The sequence below is a fragment of the Felis catus genome, chromosome A2 (assembly GCF_018350175.1).
Source record: "Felis catus isolate Fca126 chromosome A2, F.catus_Fca126_mat1.0, whole genome shotgun sequence".
Taxonomy (NCBI): domain Eukaryota; kingdom Metazoa; phylum Chordata; class Mammalia; order Carnivora; family Felidae; genus Felis; species Felis catus.
The window spans coordinates 25337978-25356275 of NC_058369.1; the positions used below are offsets into that span (position 1 = coordinate 25337978).

The window sequence follows — 18298 nt, forward strand, 5'->3', positions numbered from 1 at the left end:
GGGAGAATTCAACTCAATGAGGACAGCTGAAATATAGTTTCCAGGAGACCAAGTCAAAGTCCTCAAGCAAACATTTCAAAGAGCATACCCACTCTGGCCTTCCACTAATTAACTAGAAAACAAACACCCAGACTTCCAGTGGTAGGACTTCTTTTTTGTGATGCATCTTACCTATTCCTTCCCATCTTTAGTTGATAGGTACAATGGCAAGTGCAAGGAAAATACATAGTTTTTGTCCCCAAAAAAGTGCCCTGATTTTTTCTAGCGACTATGTTGCAGCACATACAAAAGGCAGATCAGTTACCTCATCAGTCAACGTATTACTTTTAACAACAAAATATACAGTTGTTTGGAAACCACTAAACTAGAAATAGATATTAGCCCGATGATCATTATTCCTTTAATGAATGAAAGTAAAACACAACATTAAATAGCTAGGAAAATATTTTAAAATTTGCATGTATTTGCAGCTCAATCCTTTTTGCAATATAATACCAAGGGTATGAATATGACAACTGATGTCTTTCTATCTCTACTTTGGCATAATGATTTTGCTTAAAAAAAAAAAAAACAGCTTGAAACTGGCATGCTAGAAGGATTTGTATTGATACGTGGTGAGAAAGTTTCACTGCTTTATGTCAGAAATTAAGAGGAGCTAATAATCATGTTTCAAAATGCACTTGAAGAAAACTAATTGAAACAGAGCATATCTTTGTGCCATTCTCCAGATTATTTTACTTGAATTATTCTGTAAATAGAATCCAGCTTGTGGAGTCACTTAGTCATGAGCTTGCTGATTTTAGCGAACTACTTTCTTAGATTAAATTTGCTCACTTAAAAAATAGCTGGCTTTTTCTGAAAATGTTTATTAAAATATATAGGAAAGGCCTTTATTGTAACTAAAAGTGCCCATGTATAATAGGTACCATGTTTTAATAGTGAATATTTACAATATATTTTCGGAAGAAAAATGACAACACTCAGATTAAATGCAGAAAAGATCACATTTTTAAAATTTGATATCTCCATTGATTCCTCAGGTTCTGCAATTGTAAAATAATCTCACGTGGTCAGTTTTCCGTCTACTCCAGGAGATTCGTGTTGAAATTTTTTTTCGCCATTAGAAACTGTGATTCTCTATGGGACCTTTTCAGCTTTGCACGCCGATTTTGGAACCAGATCTAAAATTAAGGAAAAATAAAGTAGATCTCAGGAACATTATTTTACTATTCTTAACATTTCCATCATCACAGGTAACAGCTAAGTTTGAAAATTACCTGGATTCTGTCTTCCTCTAGATTCAGTTTTCGAGCTAAGTCTTCTCTGATATCAATGCCAGGATAGCAGTTTACTCTAAAGACATTTTCCAACACTTCAATCTATGAATAAGGTAATAGTTACATAAAATGTTGATATTTCGTATGTCATTATAAAATGGGCTTTAATTCGTATAGCAAAATAATTGTATTTACATCTTGGGCAATTAATCTATATATGCCTTTTACATTTTTTAAATGACTATCCAGAAACTGTCAAAAAAAAAAAAAAAACAAAAAACACCTCCATAGAGTCTATTGTTTCATTAACAAGGCTTCTTTCTAAACTGAGATCCCAAAGTGATTGGGCTTTTGCCCAACAGGGCGTTAGTTAAAACCTTTGTATTATCATTACTGCTTGAAAAAACTTCCCACCTGGTTTTGAGTAAAAGCGGTTCTTGGTCTTCGTCCTCTATACCAACTCAGTTCTCTTTTCAAAGACAGTCTTTCTGAGGGTGAAAAGTAATTTTCATATTTCAAAAATCTTTCTTCTGGCACTGGACGATCCACAGTATAAGGGAATGAGATCCCGTTAGGAAGGCTCGGGATATGTACACATAGGTTAATATCTTTCCCTGAAAGCAGAAAAATAAACTCCATCTTAGATGTCCAAACCTGTATTCCACAAAGTTCTATAAGAAGGAATTTCAGGAACTTGTCTTTAATTTTCCTGGAGAAATTCCTCTGGGTTTCACAAGAGAACTGACCTCTCATCAACCAAAAACCAAAAAGCAAAGATGGAGATCCTGCCTTGCTGCTAGAGAACATTTTGATCTCTGAATGTCATGTATTTTTTCAGTGAAAAAATAGAATATCTGATGTGTCAAATACAAGAGACCTTTTGAAATAAATGCAGGTTCTTGGCATTTCCTGTGAACGAACTTTATACTCCCTTGGATCTAAGGCCAATTCTCTTTTCATTTCCTATAGAACTCAGCTGGAGGCACTGAAAGTCCTAGATACTTCAGTTATGTAATTGGATGAAACTGCAGTTTTTCTCTAACTCTACGTAATATGAAATAAAGGCCAAAATAAACACTGCAGACGAAATAACAAAGAATTTAAAAAATTAACTTGTGGTGTACCTGAGGAGCCGCAGGTGTCTGCCCAGGGCCTGTGGGGTTTCATTGATGGAACACAGTCTTTCTTCTGGTCCAATCCCAAAATGCTCTCAATTGAAAAGGAGCAGGGCGAGGGTTTGCTTTCCCCGTGCCGAGCCCCTTCCTGCAGGCTGGGAGACATCCTCGAGTGGGCTGCACAGAACAGCGGCTCTGGCCTCTCCTTGCTTCTTGGCTGGCTCTGCCCCATGTGTACAGGGCTGGGATCTTCCTGTGGTTCACCTCCTGGCTCCGCTGACAAGGGGGCTGGATTTAGAACGTCACTAATTAAAATCCTGTCTTAGAAAGTTTTAGCATGTCAATGAACACTCTCCCAGCCAGCAGCTTGAGGAGTTAATTGTTTATTTGTTTGCAAGTAATTAGCAACTAATGGCTACACCAGGGGGGCCACCTACAGGGACAAAAAGTGTTATCTCTCCTAAGCAGAACACAGACTTAACTTTCTCGAAAGAAGTGATGCACAAACTAGCACTCCTCTTTTATTTGAAATCATTAATGTATAAAATCATGCCTTTTATTCTGAAGTTTATACTTTCATGGACTCCAGTTACCTAAACACACAGGCAAGATAGGAGAGCAGTCAAGTAATAAATAATCTAATTTAAGTGAATTTTCTTCCAAGGAAATTGGAAAAAATAATAATCTCTTAATGCTATTACAGTAATTCCAATGAAAATGCCTGTTTTTCATATGCATATGTAATAGTGAATGTTGTCAATGAAAACACAATAGTATTTGGAGTGCAGCATACCGGAAAAGGTTGGCAATGTTATTAACACTGAGTGTAATTGTCTTCCAAGTGCCTGGATTAATTCATAAGGAACAGTTGCACCAAGTATTTTAAATAATTAATGAGCTAATTCCATTCTTTCATCTTTTCTTTTAAATGAGACAGATACAAGTTTATGTGAAGATCGTATGTAACCACCTGCAAGTAACTTAAAAGCATGACTGTTCAAACTAAAAGGAAGAATTTCTCTTCCCAGCAGGGTTGTTTCAAAGAACAGAGCATGATTCACTGTATTTTCTTAAAGAAGAATTTCCCTGTGTTGATTTTTTGAGGGGCTGGGAAGTCTTCACGAAGACAATAAGATTTGTCAAAAATAACCAAGAAGAGAATATTTTCATTTCATCCTCCTAAGAAAACTTGAAATTAAAAGAGAAATGCAGCTGCTAATTGGGAAGATTGTGAAGTAAGCACACCCTCAGATAGTGCAATATTTTTAGTCCTTGTACTCTGCGGCTCCTCTTTTTCCAGTACCTTCTTGAGGATAAATTTAAGAGTTCAACTTTATCCAGGATTTAAACAACTACGAGACAATTCTTCAGGGAAGAGGAAAAGTAGTCTCCACTCATAGAGGAAATGGACTCTACAGGATGGAGCTCAGCTTCATCTGATTTTATCCTATCATGAGGTACAAATATTGAACTAAATTCCTCTTTAAACAACTTCTAGAATCAACAAAGGATTCACATACAAAACATCAACAGGCACATAAATACAGGTGTAAAGCCATTGTAAGAATGAACAAACTAGTAAACATTTAATGCCTCATGGAGGTTTTGCCTCTAGCGTCTTGGAATGTAGACGAGACCTTACCCTGAGAAAGACTTGGAGGAAGACAGAGAATTCAAGATCTTCACAGATTCCTTTCTCTCGAGACATTCATCCATCCATCTGTTCATTCCACTATTGGTTGAGCATCTACTCAGTACCAGAAAGAAAAGGATCCTTGCCCTCATGAAGCTCACAGTGGTATGGGGTGGGGTGGGGGTAGGGAGCAAACAATATTTGTAACAGTAATTATAAGTCAGTAAATTACCTCATATGTTAACTGGTGATAAAAATGGAGAAAGGAAGCGGTGAGCCAGGTAAGCCGGCTCATCAGTGCAGGAGGTGGAGATCCTGAAATCCTAACCCCACAGATTAGTGCCCTAGTGCACAAATTGCAATGCTCCTACAGCACACACTGAAGCAACTCTAATCCCCAATTTCTTCTTTATCAACAAGGACATTCCAATATCTTTACTGTTTGAGTTGACTTTATCTGGACTTACATAATACCATTTTATACATGGATGGTAGATGAAAATGAAAGGTAGGAAAGAATGTCTCTAAAAATATCAGGGAAACATTTTCTTATATATTTATTCAACAAATTTTATAGAGCACTTACTATGTGCTAGACACCATTCTAGGTGCTAGATATCAGTGATGAACAAGGTAATTTCAGAGAGGGATAAACTCACTGAGAGGAAGAAACAAAATGTCCACCTCTCCCATTTACTACCTTTTGCCTTATTACGTTATATATCTGTTTATTATGTTTGTTTCCTATTATCTGTTTCCTATCTCTAGAATTTTTGTCTTTTTGTTCATTTCCTAGCATCCAAAAACAGTGCTTGGCTCATACTAGATGAAAGAATCTCATTGTTTCTTTTTGCATTCCTTCAAGTAAAGTTGGGCATTTATTTCTTCATGTTTTTCAGCCAATACGTGCTCTTTCTATTGTGAAATGATGGCTTATGTCTGTCTTAGTCTGTTCAGGCTGGTCTAACAAAATACCACAGACTGGGTAGCTGATAAACAACGGAAAGTTATTCCTCACAGTTCTGGAGGCTGGAAGTCTGAGATCAGGGCACTGGCATGGTTGGGTGAGGGCTCTCTTCCAGGTGGCAGATTTCTCCTTATCTTCACATGGCAGAAGGGGCTAGGGAACTCTCCAGGACCTTTTATAAGAAACTAATCCCATTCATGAGGGCTCCGCCCTCATGACCTAATCACCTCCTAAGGGCTCCCACCTCCTAATACCATCACAAGGGGTATTAGGATTGCAACATATGAATTTTGGTGGGACACACATTCAGACCATAGCATGTCCTTAGCCCATTTTTTTTTAATTAGGGTATTTTTTTGGTTGATGTTTCTTAAGGATAAGAGTTTTTCATATATTAAAAGATGATAACTCTTTGGTATGTGTAATAAATATTTCCCCCATTTTGCCCTTGATATTTTGACTTTATTGATGCTTTTTTTTTCTCATATGAAGCTTCATATAGTAAAATGTGTTGATATTACCCTTTATGATTTCTACCTTTAAAAAGGGCCTTTCTGGCTCCATTTATGGTAGTAATGAAGTAGCTTCTATTGTACCTACCTTCCCACAGATACAAATTATAAACTCTGGACAAAATGTTTTTTAAAACTACCCCAAAGTACCGAAAAGTAGTCCCAAACAGGGAAAATACATTTAGAAGAGATAAATAGCACTGGGTGAGCTTTCCATTTTTATGGCTTTTTGTCTGAAATCAGGCACCAGTCAACACTATTTGGGAGGATGTACAATCTTATTGGCTTAAGGAACCAAAGGAGAGAGGTCAAGTCAACCACAGCAGCTAGGAAGTGACAGAGAATCCTAGGAAGGAAAGAGATAGGAAAGGCCCCAAATTCTGCATATAAATTCTGCCCAAATCCCCGATGACTTCTGAATTTGGCATGCACATGGAAAACACCAGACATCTCAGCTAATCCTAAAATGATTGAACAAAAATTTCAACCAATGATGACCACAAGGGAAACAGAGCTTAGATATAGTTTGAGCACAGACTGATAAAACGAACAAACAAATGCAAATCAACATTCTTCAGACAGATAAAATAGAATCTGGAGACTGTAAATATCATTTACAGAGTCCAGGATACAACACATTATTAGACATATGAAGAAACTGGAAAATGTGTCCCATATTGACAAGAAAATGCAATCAATTGAGACAGATCCAGGGGTGATACAGATGTTGGAATTAGCTGACAAGTTTTGAGAGCAGTAAATGTAAAGATGCTTAAGGACATAAATGAAAATGTGCTCATAATGAATGTACAGACTGTATCCATCATCAGAGAAATAATAACTACAAAAAAAATCAAATGTAACTTCTATTACTGAAAAATAAAATATGAGAGATAAGAAATTCACTGGGTAGGCTTAACAGTATATAGGAGATGCCAGAAGAGTCAGTGAACTTGAAGATATATTAATGAATATGATCTGATCTGAAGAATACACAGGAAAAAACATTAAAAATAAAATCAGCAGAGTCTGAGTAACCTGTAAGACAATAAAACAATATCTAGCATATGTGTAATTGGAATTACAGAGGGAGAAATAGAGAAGATATGGTAGAAAAAGTATTTGAAGAAATAATGGCTGAAGTTTTCCAAAATTTGGTGAAAGACATAAATTTATAGTTTCAAGAAGCTCAAAGAACCTCAGTAGGATAAACACAAGCAAAACTACATCTTGGTATATCATAGTCAAATGGATAAAACCAAAGATAAAGAGAAAAATTTGAAAGCATTCAGAGAAAAATGGTATACTATATACATAGGAATAACAATATGATTTGACTGAGTTCTCATCAGAAACAATGGAGGCCAGAAGACAATGAAACAACATCTTTAAAGTGCTAAAAGGAAAAATAAGCTTTTCAACCCAGAATTCTATATCCAACAAAAATATCTCAGAAAATGAAAGCAAAATAAAGACATCTCAAGATAAATAAAAACAAAGAGATTTATCACCACCAGACCTGTACTACAACCAAGTGACCAGCGTGACCTCCACTGTTAGGTGTTATGGGGCACTGTGGGTTCTGCTTTGATCTTTTGGATAGCTCTCTCCAGGGGAAGCCAGCCACCATGCCCTGAGGACACTTAAGTAAACCTGTGGAAAGCCCACATGGAAAGGAATTGAAGTTTTTGCCAACAGTCAACACCAAGTTGCCAGGTATGTGAGTGAGTCACTTGGGAAGTGAAACCTCCAGTCCTAGTAAAACCTTCAGATGAATGAAGCCCCAGCTGACATCTGACCACAATCTTAATGGATACTCTCAGACAGGACTGGATATCCAAATCACTCCTGAATTTCTGACACAAAGAAACTGTGAGAGGTATTAAATAAACACTGCTGTTTTAAACCACTTTTAGTTGATTTGTTATACAGCACTAGATAATTTACATAAGCCTCCATCATAAGAAACTGGGTTGGGGTGGGAGGACAAAATAATATCATAGTTAGAGGAAGAGAAAAAATATAAGCAGAAATGAATAAAATCTAAAACAAACAAAGCTGGGCTTCTGAAATAATCAACAAAATTGATAAACTATGGGGCGCCTGGGTGGCGCAGTCGATTAAGCGTCCGACTTCAGCCAGGTCACGATCTCGCGGTCCATGAGTTCGAGCCCCGCGTCAGGCTCTGGGCTGATGGCTCAGAGCCTGGAGCCTGTTTCCCATTCTGTGTCTCCCTCTCTCTCTGCCCCTCCCCCGTTCATGCTCTGTCTCTCTCTGTCCCAAAAATAAATAAACGTTGAAAAAAAAATTTTTTTTTAAAAATTGATAAAACTATAGGCAGACTAATCAAGAATAAAAGAAGGGTGACTAGCTGGCTCAGTTGGTAGAACATGCAACTCTAGATCTTGGGGTTGTGAGTTGGAGCCCTGTGCTAGGTGTATAGATTACTTAAAAACAAAATCTTTAAAAAAAAAATAGCAAAAGAGAGAACACAGAACACAAATTACTAATATCAGGAATAAAGAGGTGATATTACTATAGAGACTACAGATCATTAAAAAGATAAAAGAATATTATTAACAACTTTATACCAACAAATTCAACAACTTACATGAAATAGATAAAAATCTTGAAACAATATGATTACCAAAATTGAGACAAGATGAACTAGAATATATGACTGGTTGGATATCTATTAAAGAAATTATTTCACACACACAAAACTCCAGGCCCAGATAACTTCATTGGTGAAATTTATCAGATATTTAAAGAACAGTCTTATACAAATACCATCTTACACAAACTCCTTCATAAAATGGAAAGGGACCCTTCTAAATTCATTGCATGAGTCCTGAATAACACTGATAACAAACAATTTCCAGAAAAATTATAGACAAATATCCCTTAGGAACACAGACACAAAATCTTTAAGACATTAGCAAATAGAATATAGAAACACAAAAAAGATAATAAATTATGACCGAGGCTTTTCTCAGAAAGGAAAGATGGTTTAACATTCGAAAATCAATGTAATTAGCCATTAATAGAAAAAAAGATAATTATGTGATCGTTTTATCAGATGCAAAAAAATACTCATTTGTGACTGTAAAAAATCAGCACATTAGGTTTAGAAGTAACTTCCTCAATATGACAGAGGGCATCTATAGAAATTGTCAACTAACATTTATTTGTTTGTTTATTATTTATAAAGCTTATTTATTTAATCTCTACACCCAAAATGGGGCTCTAACTCACAACCCAAGATCAAGAGCTACACACTCCTCTGAATGAGTCCACTGGGTGCTCGTTCTAAACATCAAATTTAATGGTGAAATATTGGGGTGTCTAAGTGGCTCAGTCAGTTAAGTATCTGACTCTGATTTTGGCTCAGGTCATGATCTCATGGTTTGTCAGTTTGAGCCCTGCACTGGGTTCTGCATTGACAGTGCAGAGCCTGTTTGGGATTCTCTCTCTGCCCCTCCCCCACTCACACATGTACTCTTGTGCTCTCTCTCTCAAATAAACTGGTGAAATATTGAATGATTTCTCTCTAAGAATAGAAACAAGCCAAGGATGTTCACTTTCAGTATTTCTATCCAACACTATATTGGATCTAAGCCAGTGTAATAAGGCAAGAAAAAGAAAGAAAACTCATATAGATCAGAAAGGAAGAATTAGGGGTGCCTGGGTGGCTCAGTCGGTTGAGTGTCTGACTTCAGCTCAGGTCATGATTTTGCAGTTGATGAGTTCAAGCCCCGTGTCGGGCTCTGTGCTGACAGCTCAGAGCCTGGAGCCTGCTTCAGATTCCATGTCTCCCTCTCTGTCTGCCCCTCCCCCGCTCATGCTCTTTCTCTCTCTGTCTCAAAAATAAATAAACATTAAAAAAAAATTAAAAAACAAAGAAAGGAAGAATTAAACTTCTCTATTCACAGATGACATAGTTGTTTACATTGAAAAATCTTAAGAATCTACAAAACAGATACTAAAACTAATATGTAAATTTAGTAAAATCATAAATCAAAGGTAAATATACAAAAATCAATTTAATTCTATGTTAGCAGCCAACAACAAAACATATACCTGCTATGATCCAGCAATTCCATTTCTAGAAAAATGAAAACATAGGTCCACAAAAAGCTTGCATGAGAGGGGTGCCTGGGTGGCTCAGTTGGCTGAGTGTCCAACTTTTGATTTTGGCACAGGTCATGATTCCAGGGTCATGGGGTCAAGCTCTGTGTTGAGCTCTGAACTGAGTGTAGAACCTACTTAAGATTCTCTCTCCCCCCTGCTCATGCTCTCTTTTTCTCAAAAAATAAAAATGAAAAAACTTGCACAAGAATATTCACAGAAGCTCTATTCATAATAGTCAAAACTGGCAGGTAGGTGTCTATCAACAGGAAAGTGGCTAAATAAACTATAGTATAGTTATACAAATTGAATACAATTCAGCAATATAAAGGTATATACTACCAATGTATGTGACAACATTGATGAATGTCAAAAACATTATGCTAAGTCAAAGAAGCCTTATACAAAAGAATATCTATGGTATGATTTCATTTATATGATGTTCAAGAACAGACAAAATTAGTTTGTATTGAAAAAAAAGCAGAAAGGGGTGCCTCGGTGGTTCAGTTGGTTGAGTGACCGACTTTAGCTCAGGTCGTGATCTCACGGTTTGTGAGTTCAAGCCCTGCGTCGGGCTCTGTGCTGACAGCTTGGAGCCTGGAGCCTGCTTCGGATTCTGTGTCTCCCTCGCTCTCTGCCCCTCCCCCACTCATGCTCTGTCTCTCTCTGTCTCAGAAATAAATAAACATTAAAAAAAAAGTTAAAAATAACAACAACAAAAAAGAAAAAAATCAGAAAGTGGAGGTAAAGGTGGAGACTAAATGGGAAGCAGAATCAGGAAACTTGGAGGGTGATGGCAATGTTCTAGGGTTTGTATTACACAGATGCAAGCATTTGTCAATATTTATTGATTGGTACTCTTTAAGATTTGTTCACTTCACTGTATATAAAATTTCATCCATTAAAGCATAAACAAGTATTGAACTAGATGGTGAATGATATGCATTTGAAGAATTTAGGGGAGAAATATATACATATATACATACACACACACGTACATACATATACATATCTGCAACTTGCTTTAAAATGCATTTACTAAAAAAATTAAATAAATTGATGGATGGACATGTGATTATTAAACATTATAATTGTAGATCAAAGGACTTCTAATCCAGTAGAATTTTCTAAGCTGATGTAAATGTTCTATATCTGCATTACCCAATACGGTTGCTACTAGACACATGTGGCTAATGAGCACTTGAAATGTAACTAGTGCAACTGAGGAAATGAATTTCAAGTTTAATTTTATTGTAAATTATTTAAATTTAGATAGCAGATGTGGCCACTGGCTACTATTTTGGACAGCACAGACAGAACATTTCCATCACGGCAGAAAGTTCTGTCAGACAATGTTGATCTAGAAGCACAGAACAATGTTGAAAATAGTGATGATGACAACAGACCTCCTTGTTTTGATTCTGACAGGAAAACAGTGTCCCATCATTAATATGATGTGTACTATGGGTTTCTAATAAATGGTACTTATCTAGAGTAATGTTATAATGAATACAAACAAAATATCTATAGTGCTTTATAGCTTCTAAGGCATTTAAAAATATTTGTATTTAATCCTTTCACAAATCCTCTACTCTTGTGGTTGAGAAAACAGAAACTGAGAGTTCAATTGTATATTACCACCAACTAGCAAGTGGTAGAGACTTGACTCAGATTTCTGTCTCCAAATTCCCTTTTCTATTGACTTTATCAATTAATGTCCACAGTAACATAGTCATCAATGATCTCATGATATAAACATCAAAACGTATGATAAGAAAAGGTTGTGAAAAGTTGGATATGACATATCCTCAATACCTTTTAACACTTATTTTGATATAAGAAAAGCCTGACACATTGACATTGAAAATTACAGGAATCATAAAATTGGGCAGTCTACCTTTTAAACATCTATACGTAAAAAGTGAAGTAAAAATTGAAAGGTTTATGTTTTATTTTAGTAACTTGTATATCTACCCAGGTTTTGCTAACAATTTATTTTCTAATTGTGTATTTCAAGTAACTCCCATATCACTAACATCAGAAAAATGTTCAATGTCTTAGATGTTTTAGCAGAGTTTTACAAATCAGCTATACAGTTGTCATGCTCATGGTCTGTGAACATAAGAGAGAAACACAATAAGCAAAGCTTTAATGACTCTTGCCTCTTACTTTTGCATAGGAATTACACTGTTCTATTTGGGACTATTTTTAATTGCTAAAATGTTTTCTAAAGCAATGTAATTTTTTGCTGTTATACCTTCAGTATCTCCTAGAACAGTGGCAAAGTACACATTCAATAAATATTTGTGTATGAGTGCATAAATGGATGGATGGATGCGTAGAACTAGGAAGAGGTGACATTTGTAAACTGAACAGGCAATGTAAATGCTGTGGGTTTACGACTGTTGTTTAATGTGTTCAGGTACTCCCAGTTTGCTATGAACTATTGATGTATCACTCCAGTGTAATCCACAAATTAGAAGACATTTTGGCATTCTGTAACTAAAATTTAATAAGAAGGAAGATGGGGGATGTGTTTCAAAAATCAGAGCGTATGTGCACTGATACAATATTGTGTACCAAGTATACTTACATAAGAAAAATTAAAAATCTAAATTTAGAACCAAAAAATCCTGAGTCATATTGAACAAACAGTTCACAGCCTTGGCACTCAGTCATTCCCAGGGCCCTCATCTGCCATTATTGCTACCAGAGACACACAGTATCTTTCCCAGTGATTCAGGAGAGTTGGGAAGGTTTCGTACACATTTTTCTCCCCCCTAGCACTATCACAGTGCCCATCACAGAAGAGATGTTAAATAAAGGTTTGTTGAATGAGTTAATTTTCTTTATAATATTAGCACAATGTTCAACCTTTGTTCTTCTGAAATCTCAAAAGAGTAGTTTCATAGTTTTACATTATGAAATCCGTCAAAATTCTTTTCAGTATAGTGTCTTGTACATATCGTACCCTTAAAATCATCTGAAACACAAATGCATTTTTATTTTTAAAAGATTCATTCAGGGTGCCTGGCTAGTTCAGTAGGCTAGGAATCTGACCCTTGACTTAGGCTCAGATCATGATCCCACAGTTTCGTGGGTTTGAGCCCTGCATCAGGCTCTGCACTGCTTGGGATTCTCCCTCTCTCTCTACCCTTCCCCGCTTGCACTTTCTGTTTCTCTCTCTCCCCAAAAAATAACAAAAACAAAAACAAACAAAACCCCCAGAACTTTAAAAAATTATTCAATCTCACAGTACATAGAATAAGATATGATCATCTCCTTCAATCCTACCCCATTTTTATTCCCCAACCTACTATTGGCATAGTTTATGCTTCTCTTTCCTGCCTTTTTAAATTTATTATTATTATTTTTTATATTTTTTATTTTTGCAAGAGAGAGAGAGAGAGAGAGAGAGAGAGAGAGAGAGAGAGAGAGAAAGAGAGACAGCGCAAGCAGGGGAGGGGCAGAGAGAAGGAGACACAGAATCCAAAGCAGACTCCAGGCTCTGAACTATCAGCGCAGAGCCTGACGCTGGGTTTGAACTCAAAACTGGCTTAATCTACTGAGCAACTCAGGTGCCCCATTCCTGCCTTTTTAAAGTGCTTTGGTATAATAGGTGGGTGCACACACACATATTTTTATCAACATGGAGTCAGACATATGAATTGTTCTGCAGTGGGCTTCCCCAACATTGACATGACACTATGTCAGCACATACAGTCTGTCTCACTCTTCAACAGCTGCTTGGCACCTACATCAGGTGGATGAACAGTAATTTATTGAATTATATCTCTGATAACGGGCACTTAGGGTTGTCTCCATCTTTTTAAACTATTATAAACATTATAGCATTGAATACCTTGTACATACATTTTAGCATACACGTGTGAGTATTTCCATGAAAAATTTCTTTGAAGAGTATATTATTTTTTTTTTGGTGGATGCTGTCATGTTTCCTTTTAAGAAATATTTACCAATGAACACTCCCACTCCGTCTAGTCCTTGCCCTTCTGTTCTCGCCAGATTAACAGTAGGAACAAGAAAACTCAGGGCTAGGCTAAATTAGACTTAGGTTTTCCATAGACACAATATTCAAAGATGAAACAGTTTTGGATTTAGGGCTTTGAGGGGTTCAGGCCTACACTTTAGTGCCATTTAATCTAATCATTGCAGATTAAATGAGAGTTATCGGTCAACCTTAAGACCGGTTTGTTACTTATAACATTGTTTCTGGGACAAGAATGTTATGGTTCTTATGTAAAAAACAAACAAAAAACAAAAAACAAAAAACAAAACCCTTTTAAATCACAACAAACATTTATTAAACTTTAGCATACATATATCAAGGGTGCACTAGGTAGCCAGGAGATGAAATTGTTTCTGTCCTCAAGAAACTGGTGATCAAGGTGATAGTAATTAACTTTGTTATAGGTGTGAGAATGTGATTACAGTTCTGTTAAAAAAAAAAAAAGCTCTTGTAAAAAAGATTCTACTTTAGTATTTATAATAGAATTTCAAGATGTCTTGGTTTTGCTTTAAAATATTTCAGGAAAACAAGGGGCGCCTGGATGGCTCAGTCAGCTAAGCGTCCAACTTCAGCTCAGGTCATGATCTCACGGCCGGTGAGTTCGAGCCCCGCATCGGGCTCCGTGCTGACAGCTCAGAGCCTGGAGCCTGCTTCGGATTCTGTCTCCCTGTCTCTCTCTGCCCCTCCCCCACTCACACTCTGTCTCTCAAAAAAAAAAAAACAAAACAAAAAAAAAACAAAACAGGAAAACAAGAAAACACGGAGAGAATTAAAACAAGTGTTGCAAATGTTAAGTGTTGAATTGGAGTGATGGGTGGATGTGGATTTATTATGTCTTATTATGTGTAATGACTAGAGATATAATAATGTAAATTCATTATTTTACCTTAAAAAAAGATTTTATTTTAATTAATCTCTCTACCCAACATGGGGCTTGAACTCATAACCCTGAGATCAAGAGTCCTATGCTCCACCAACTGAGCCAGCCAGGCACCCCTCTCTCTACCTTTGCAAATATAAATAATATTCTCATTCTTCTAGAAACACCAATATATAAATACAAAATTTCAATATAATAAAATAATAAAGATATATGCACAAGAGGTTATGAAAGCAGAAAAGGACCCAAATTTGTTTAGGTGGGATTGAGCAGGACTGAGAGTATAAGAGCCCAACTCCTGTATCAAACTATCTGGGTCCAAATTCCAGTACCTCCTCTTTTTAGTTATGTGATATTGGCATGTAACTTGGCCACTCTGTGCTCAGTTTCCTGTATAATAAAATGGGGATAATTATAGTACCTAATTGAGGATCAAATGAGATAGCTTGCAAAGCCCTGAAACAGTGCCCAATACATAGTAAACATGAAACTGTGTGTTATAATTTATCATCATTGTCAGTGTTACTATGAAGGCTTTTCAGAGATGTCTTGAGGCAGAGATTTTTTTTTAACGTTTATTTATTTTTTAACGTTTATTTATTTTTGAGACAGAGAGAGACAGAGCATGAACGGGGGAGGGTCAGAGAGAGAGGGAGACACAGAATCTGAAACAGGCTCCAGGCTCTGAGCTGTCAGCACAGGGCCCGACGCGAGGCTCGAACTCACAGACTGTGAGATCATGACCCGAGCTGAAGTCGGACACTCAACCAACTGAGCCACCCAGGCGCCCCAACGTTTATTTATTTTTGAGACAGAGAGAGACAGAGCATGAACGGGGGAGGGTCAGAGAGAGGGAGACACAGAATCTGAAACAGGCTCCAGGCTCTGAGCTGTCAGCACAGAGCCCAACACGGGGCTGGAACTCACGGACCGCGAAATCATGACCTGAGCTGAAGTCAGCCGCTTAACCGACTGAGCCACCCAGGTGCCCCAGAGGCAGAGATGTTTTCAGAAAAGCAACATAACTTAAAGCCAATCAGATGTAGGTGTGTGTGTGTCTGTGTGTGTGTGTGTGTGTGTGTATGCATGTGTGGAGAGAGGAAGTTAACGTGATCCCATATTTCTAACTTAGGTGACCAGATGGATGATTACATCATTAACTAAGAAGAGAACATAGATGAAAGAGAGTTTGTCACTTTCAAATTGTATTTTTAATCATATAAACAAATGAGCAGGTATACAACAAACTGAATTACCTCAGAATTAAAATACAGTTCTGAGAATGAGAAGGTAAAGTACTAATGAAAATTGGCAGCATGAAATGTAAAATGGTAAAGATTCTAAAAATACTTTAAGGGCTAACTTTATCTAGAATAGTAAACATTATTGTTATATACCTCATACACATAGCCTAAATAAGTGAGGTCATCTGAGTGCTAGAAGATACCTGGAAATAACATTATTTCAGAAATCCAACAACTCAGATATTAATGGAATTGCCTTAAAAATATATAGTTCTCAAAGGTTATAATCAGATAAGGTAGCTGTCATGGTTACTGATGACTCCTTCCACATAGGTACTACTTGGGAATTCTCAGCAGTGTCTGGGTCCCCATTAAAGCAGACACTGTTTAGGGGACAGGGGCAGAAAAGAGCAGAAATGATCTCTGGAATATCTTACTTTGAGTGCCCCAAAGTCTTGTCCCTTACCCACAGTTTCTCCTATTAGCCATGATATCTATTTACTTAATCATCTCTCTTTAGAATTTGAAAAAATTTAAGGAAAAAATAAGCAATTTAGTAATGTATCATGCCACTGGCCTATTCATGATTATAACTATTACCAGTTTTCATTTTAATTTTTAATGTTTTCTACTTAATTTTGAAACAATCTCAGATCTCCAGAAAAGTTGCAAGTACAGTACAAAATTTCTCTCCAGTCATTTGAGAGTAGTTGCTGATATGATGCTTCATCACCCCTGTATACCTTAGAGTGTTTTCCTGCAAGCAAGGATATTCTCCTACATAATCACAGGAAAAGCATCAAAGTCAGGAAGTTAACATTGACATATCACTATCATTTAACCATCAAACTCCATTCAAGTTTCACCATTGTCCCAAATGACATCCTTTACAGCAAAAGGATACAGTTCGGAATCACACGTTGCTTTCAGGTCTGTCTCTTTAGTCTCCTTCAATCAGCAACAGATGCTCAGTATTTCCTTGATTTTTCATGACCCGGACACTTTTGAAGATTACAGTCCGTTACTTTGTGGAACATCCTTCATTTAAGGTTTGTTTGATGTTTCCTTATAATGAAATTCAGGTTAAGTATCTTTGGCAGGATGTCCACAGAAAACATGCTATGTTCTTTTCATTGTTTGCTATCAGATAGCACATGACTTTTATTTGTCCCATTACTAGTGATGTTTAACGTTGAGCATTTGATTAAGATGCTTCCTCACCATGAAGTTATTCTTTTCCCCTTTATAACATAGTATTGGCGGGGAGGTGCTTTAAAGTAGTATGAATATTCTGTAATAATATTCTTTACAAACTTTCTATTTATTCATTTGCTTATATCAGGATGGACTCATTTTATTCAATGAGTTATAATTTCATTATTTTTTGTGATGTTGAAAGTTTCCCTGATTTTCCCTGTTGATGGCTGCTAACTGATCAGGGTGGTAGCTGCTGAAGGTTTGTGGCTGTGGCAATGGCTTAAATAAGACAATGAAGTTTGCCGCATCAGTTGACTCTTTCACTTGAGCACTTAGAGGCCATGGTAGGGATATTAACTGACCTAATTTCAGTATTGTTGTGTGTCAAGGGATAGGAGAGGGACAGTGGGGAGCGGTTGGCGGAACAATTAGAACACATACAGCATTTATGGATGAAGTTTGCTGTCTTATATGAGCATGGATCCTGGCACCCCAAAATAATTAAAATAATAACATCGAAGATCACTGATCACAGATCACCGTAATGAGTATAATAATAATGAGAACATTTGAAATAATGTCACAGTTACCAAAATGCAACATAGAGACACAAGGTAAGCAACTGCTTTTGGAAAAATGGCACTGAGACTTGACACAGCGTTGCCACAAACCTTCAATTTATAAAAAACACAATATCTAGGGTGCCTGGGTGGCTCAGTCGGTTAATCGTCCGACTTCGGCTCAGGTCATGATCTCGCGGTTTGTGAGTTCAAGCCCTGCGTCGGGCTCTGTGCTGACAGCTCAGCGCCTGGAGCCTGTTTCAGATTCTGTGTCTCCCTCTCTCTCTCTGACCCTCCTCCATTCATGCTCTGTCTCTCTCTGTCTCAAAAACAAATAAGCGTTAAACATTTTTTTTTAAAAAAACACAACATCTGAGAAGCACGATAAAACAAAGAGCAAAAAACAAGGGATGCATGTAATTCCAAACTAGCACCATGAGGGTCATTCTAACTTTGTCCCTTTCCATACTTGTAATTCCCTTCTCTGACAGCGGGAAACCTGGTTTCCATTATCCTCAATATATTTACTTATTTGATGTATCCCCTTATGTAACCAAACTTCCATTGCTATCACCCTCTCTCTGCAGAGATGCCCTACTCCCCCACGTGAGCTCTGACATCTTGTGCTAGGCTCCCCTCCTACGTGGAAGGATTTCTAACTCTACTAGAGCACCCATAATCTGTCCTAGGTACTTCCTCATGCACAAAAGCCCTTCTCTCTCTGTTTGGGTTCTGACCCCCTGCTCGTAACCACT

The 18298-nt window shown here is 37.0% G+C and overlaps 1 protein-coding gene across 1 annotated transcript; it reads right to left on the bottom strand.

Moving 5' to 3' along the window:
* Positions 1–386: 386 nt before the first annotated feature.
* On the bottom strand, positions 387–2652 carry HESX1 (HESX homeobox 1). Its single transcript, XM_003982360.5, has 4 exons — positions 2402–2652; positions 1692–1891; positions 1278–1379; positions 387–1181 (listed from the first exon to the last, which is right to left on the bottom strand). The coding sequence occupies exons 1-4, from the start codon at positions 2622–2624 to the stop codon at positions 1083–1085; spliced, it is 624 nt and encodes a 207-aa protein (XP_003982409.3). The 5' UTR covers positions 2625–2652; the 3' UTR covers positions 387–1082.
* Between the last annotated feature and the right edge of the window lie 15646 nt (positions 2653–18298).

Bases quoted from the DNA above. Each gene is read 5' to 3' on its own strand.
- HESX1 (XM_003982360.5), bottom strand. From the start codon at position 2,624: ATGGGGCAGAGCCAGCCAAGAAGCAAGGAGAGGCCAGAGCCGCTGTTC. The intron at 1,892-2,401 runs GTACACCACAAG...TTCTGCTTTCAG, and splicing joins AGACACCTGCGGCTCCTCAG to GGAAAGATATTAACCTATGT. The intron at 1,182-1,277 runs GTAATTTTCAAA...CCTTAATTTTAG, and splicing joins TAGAGGAAGACAGAATCCAG to ATCTGGTTCCAAAATCGGCG.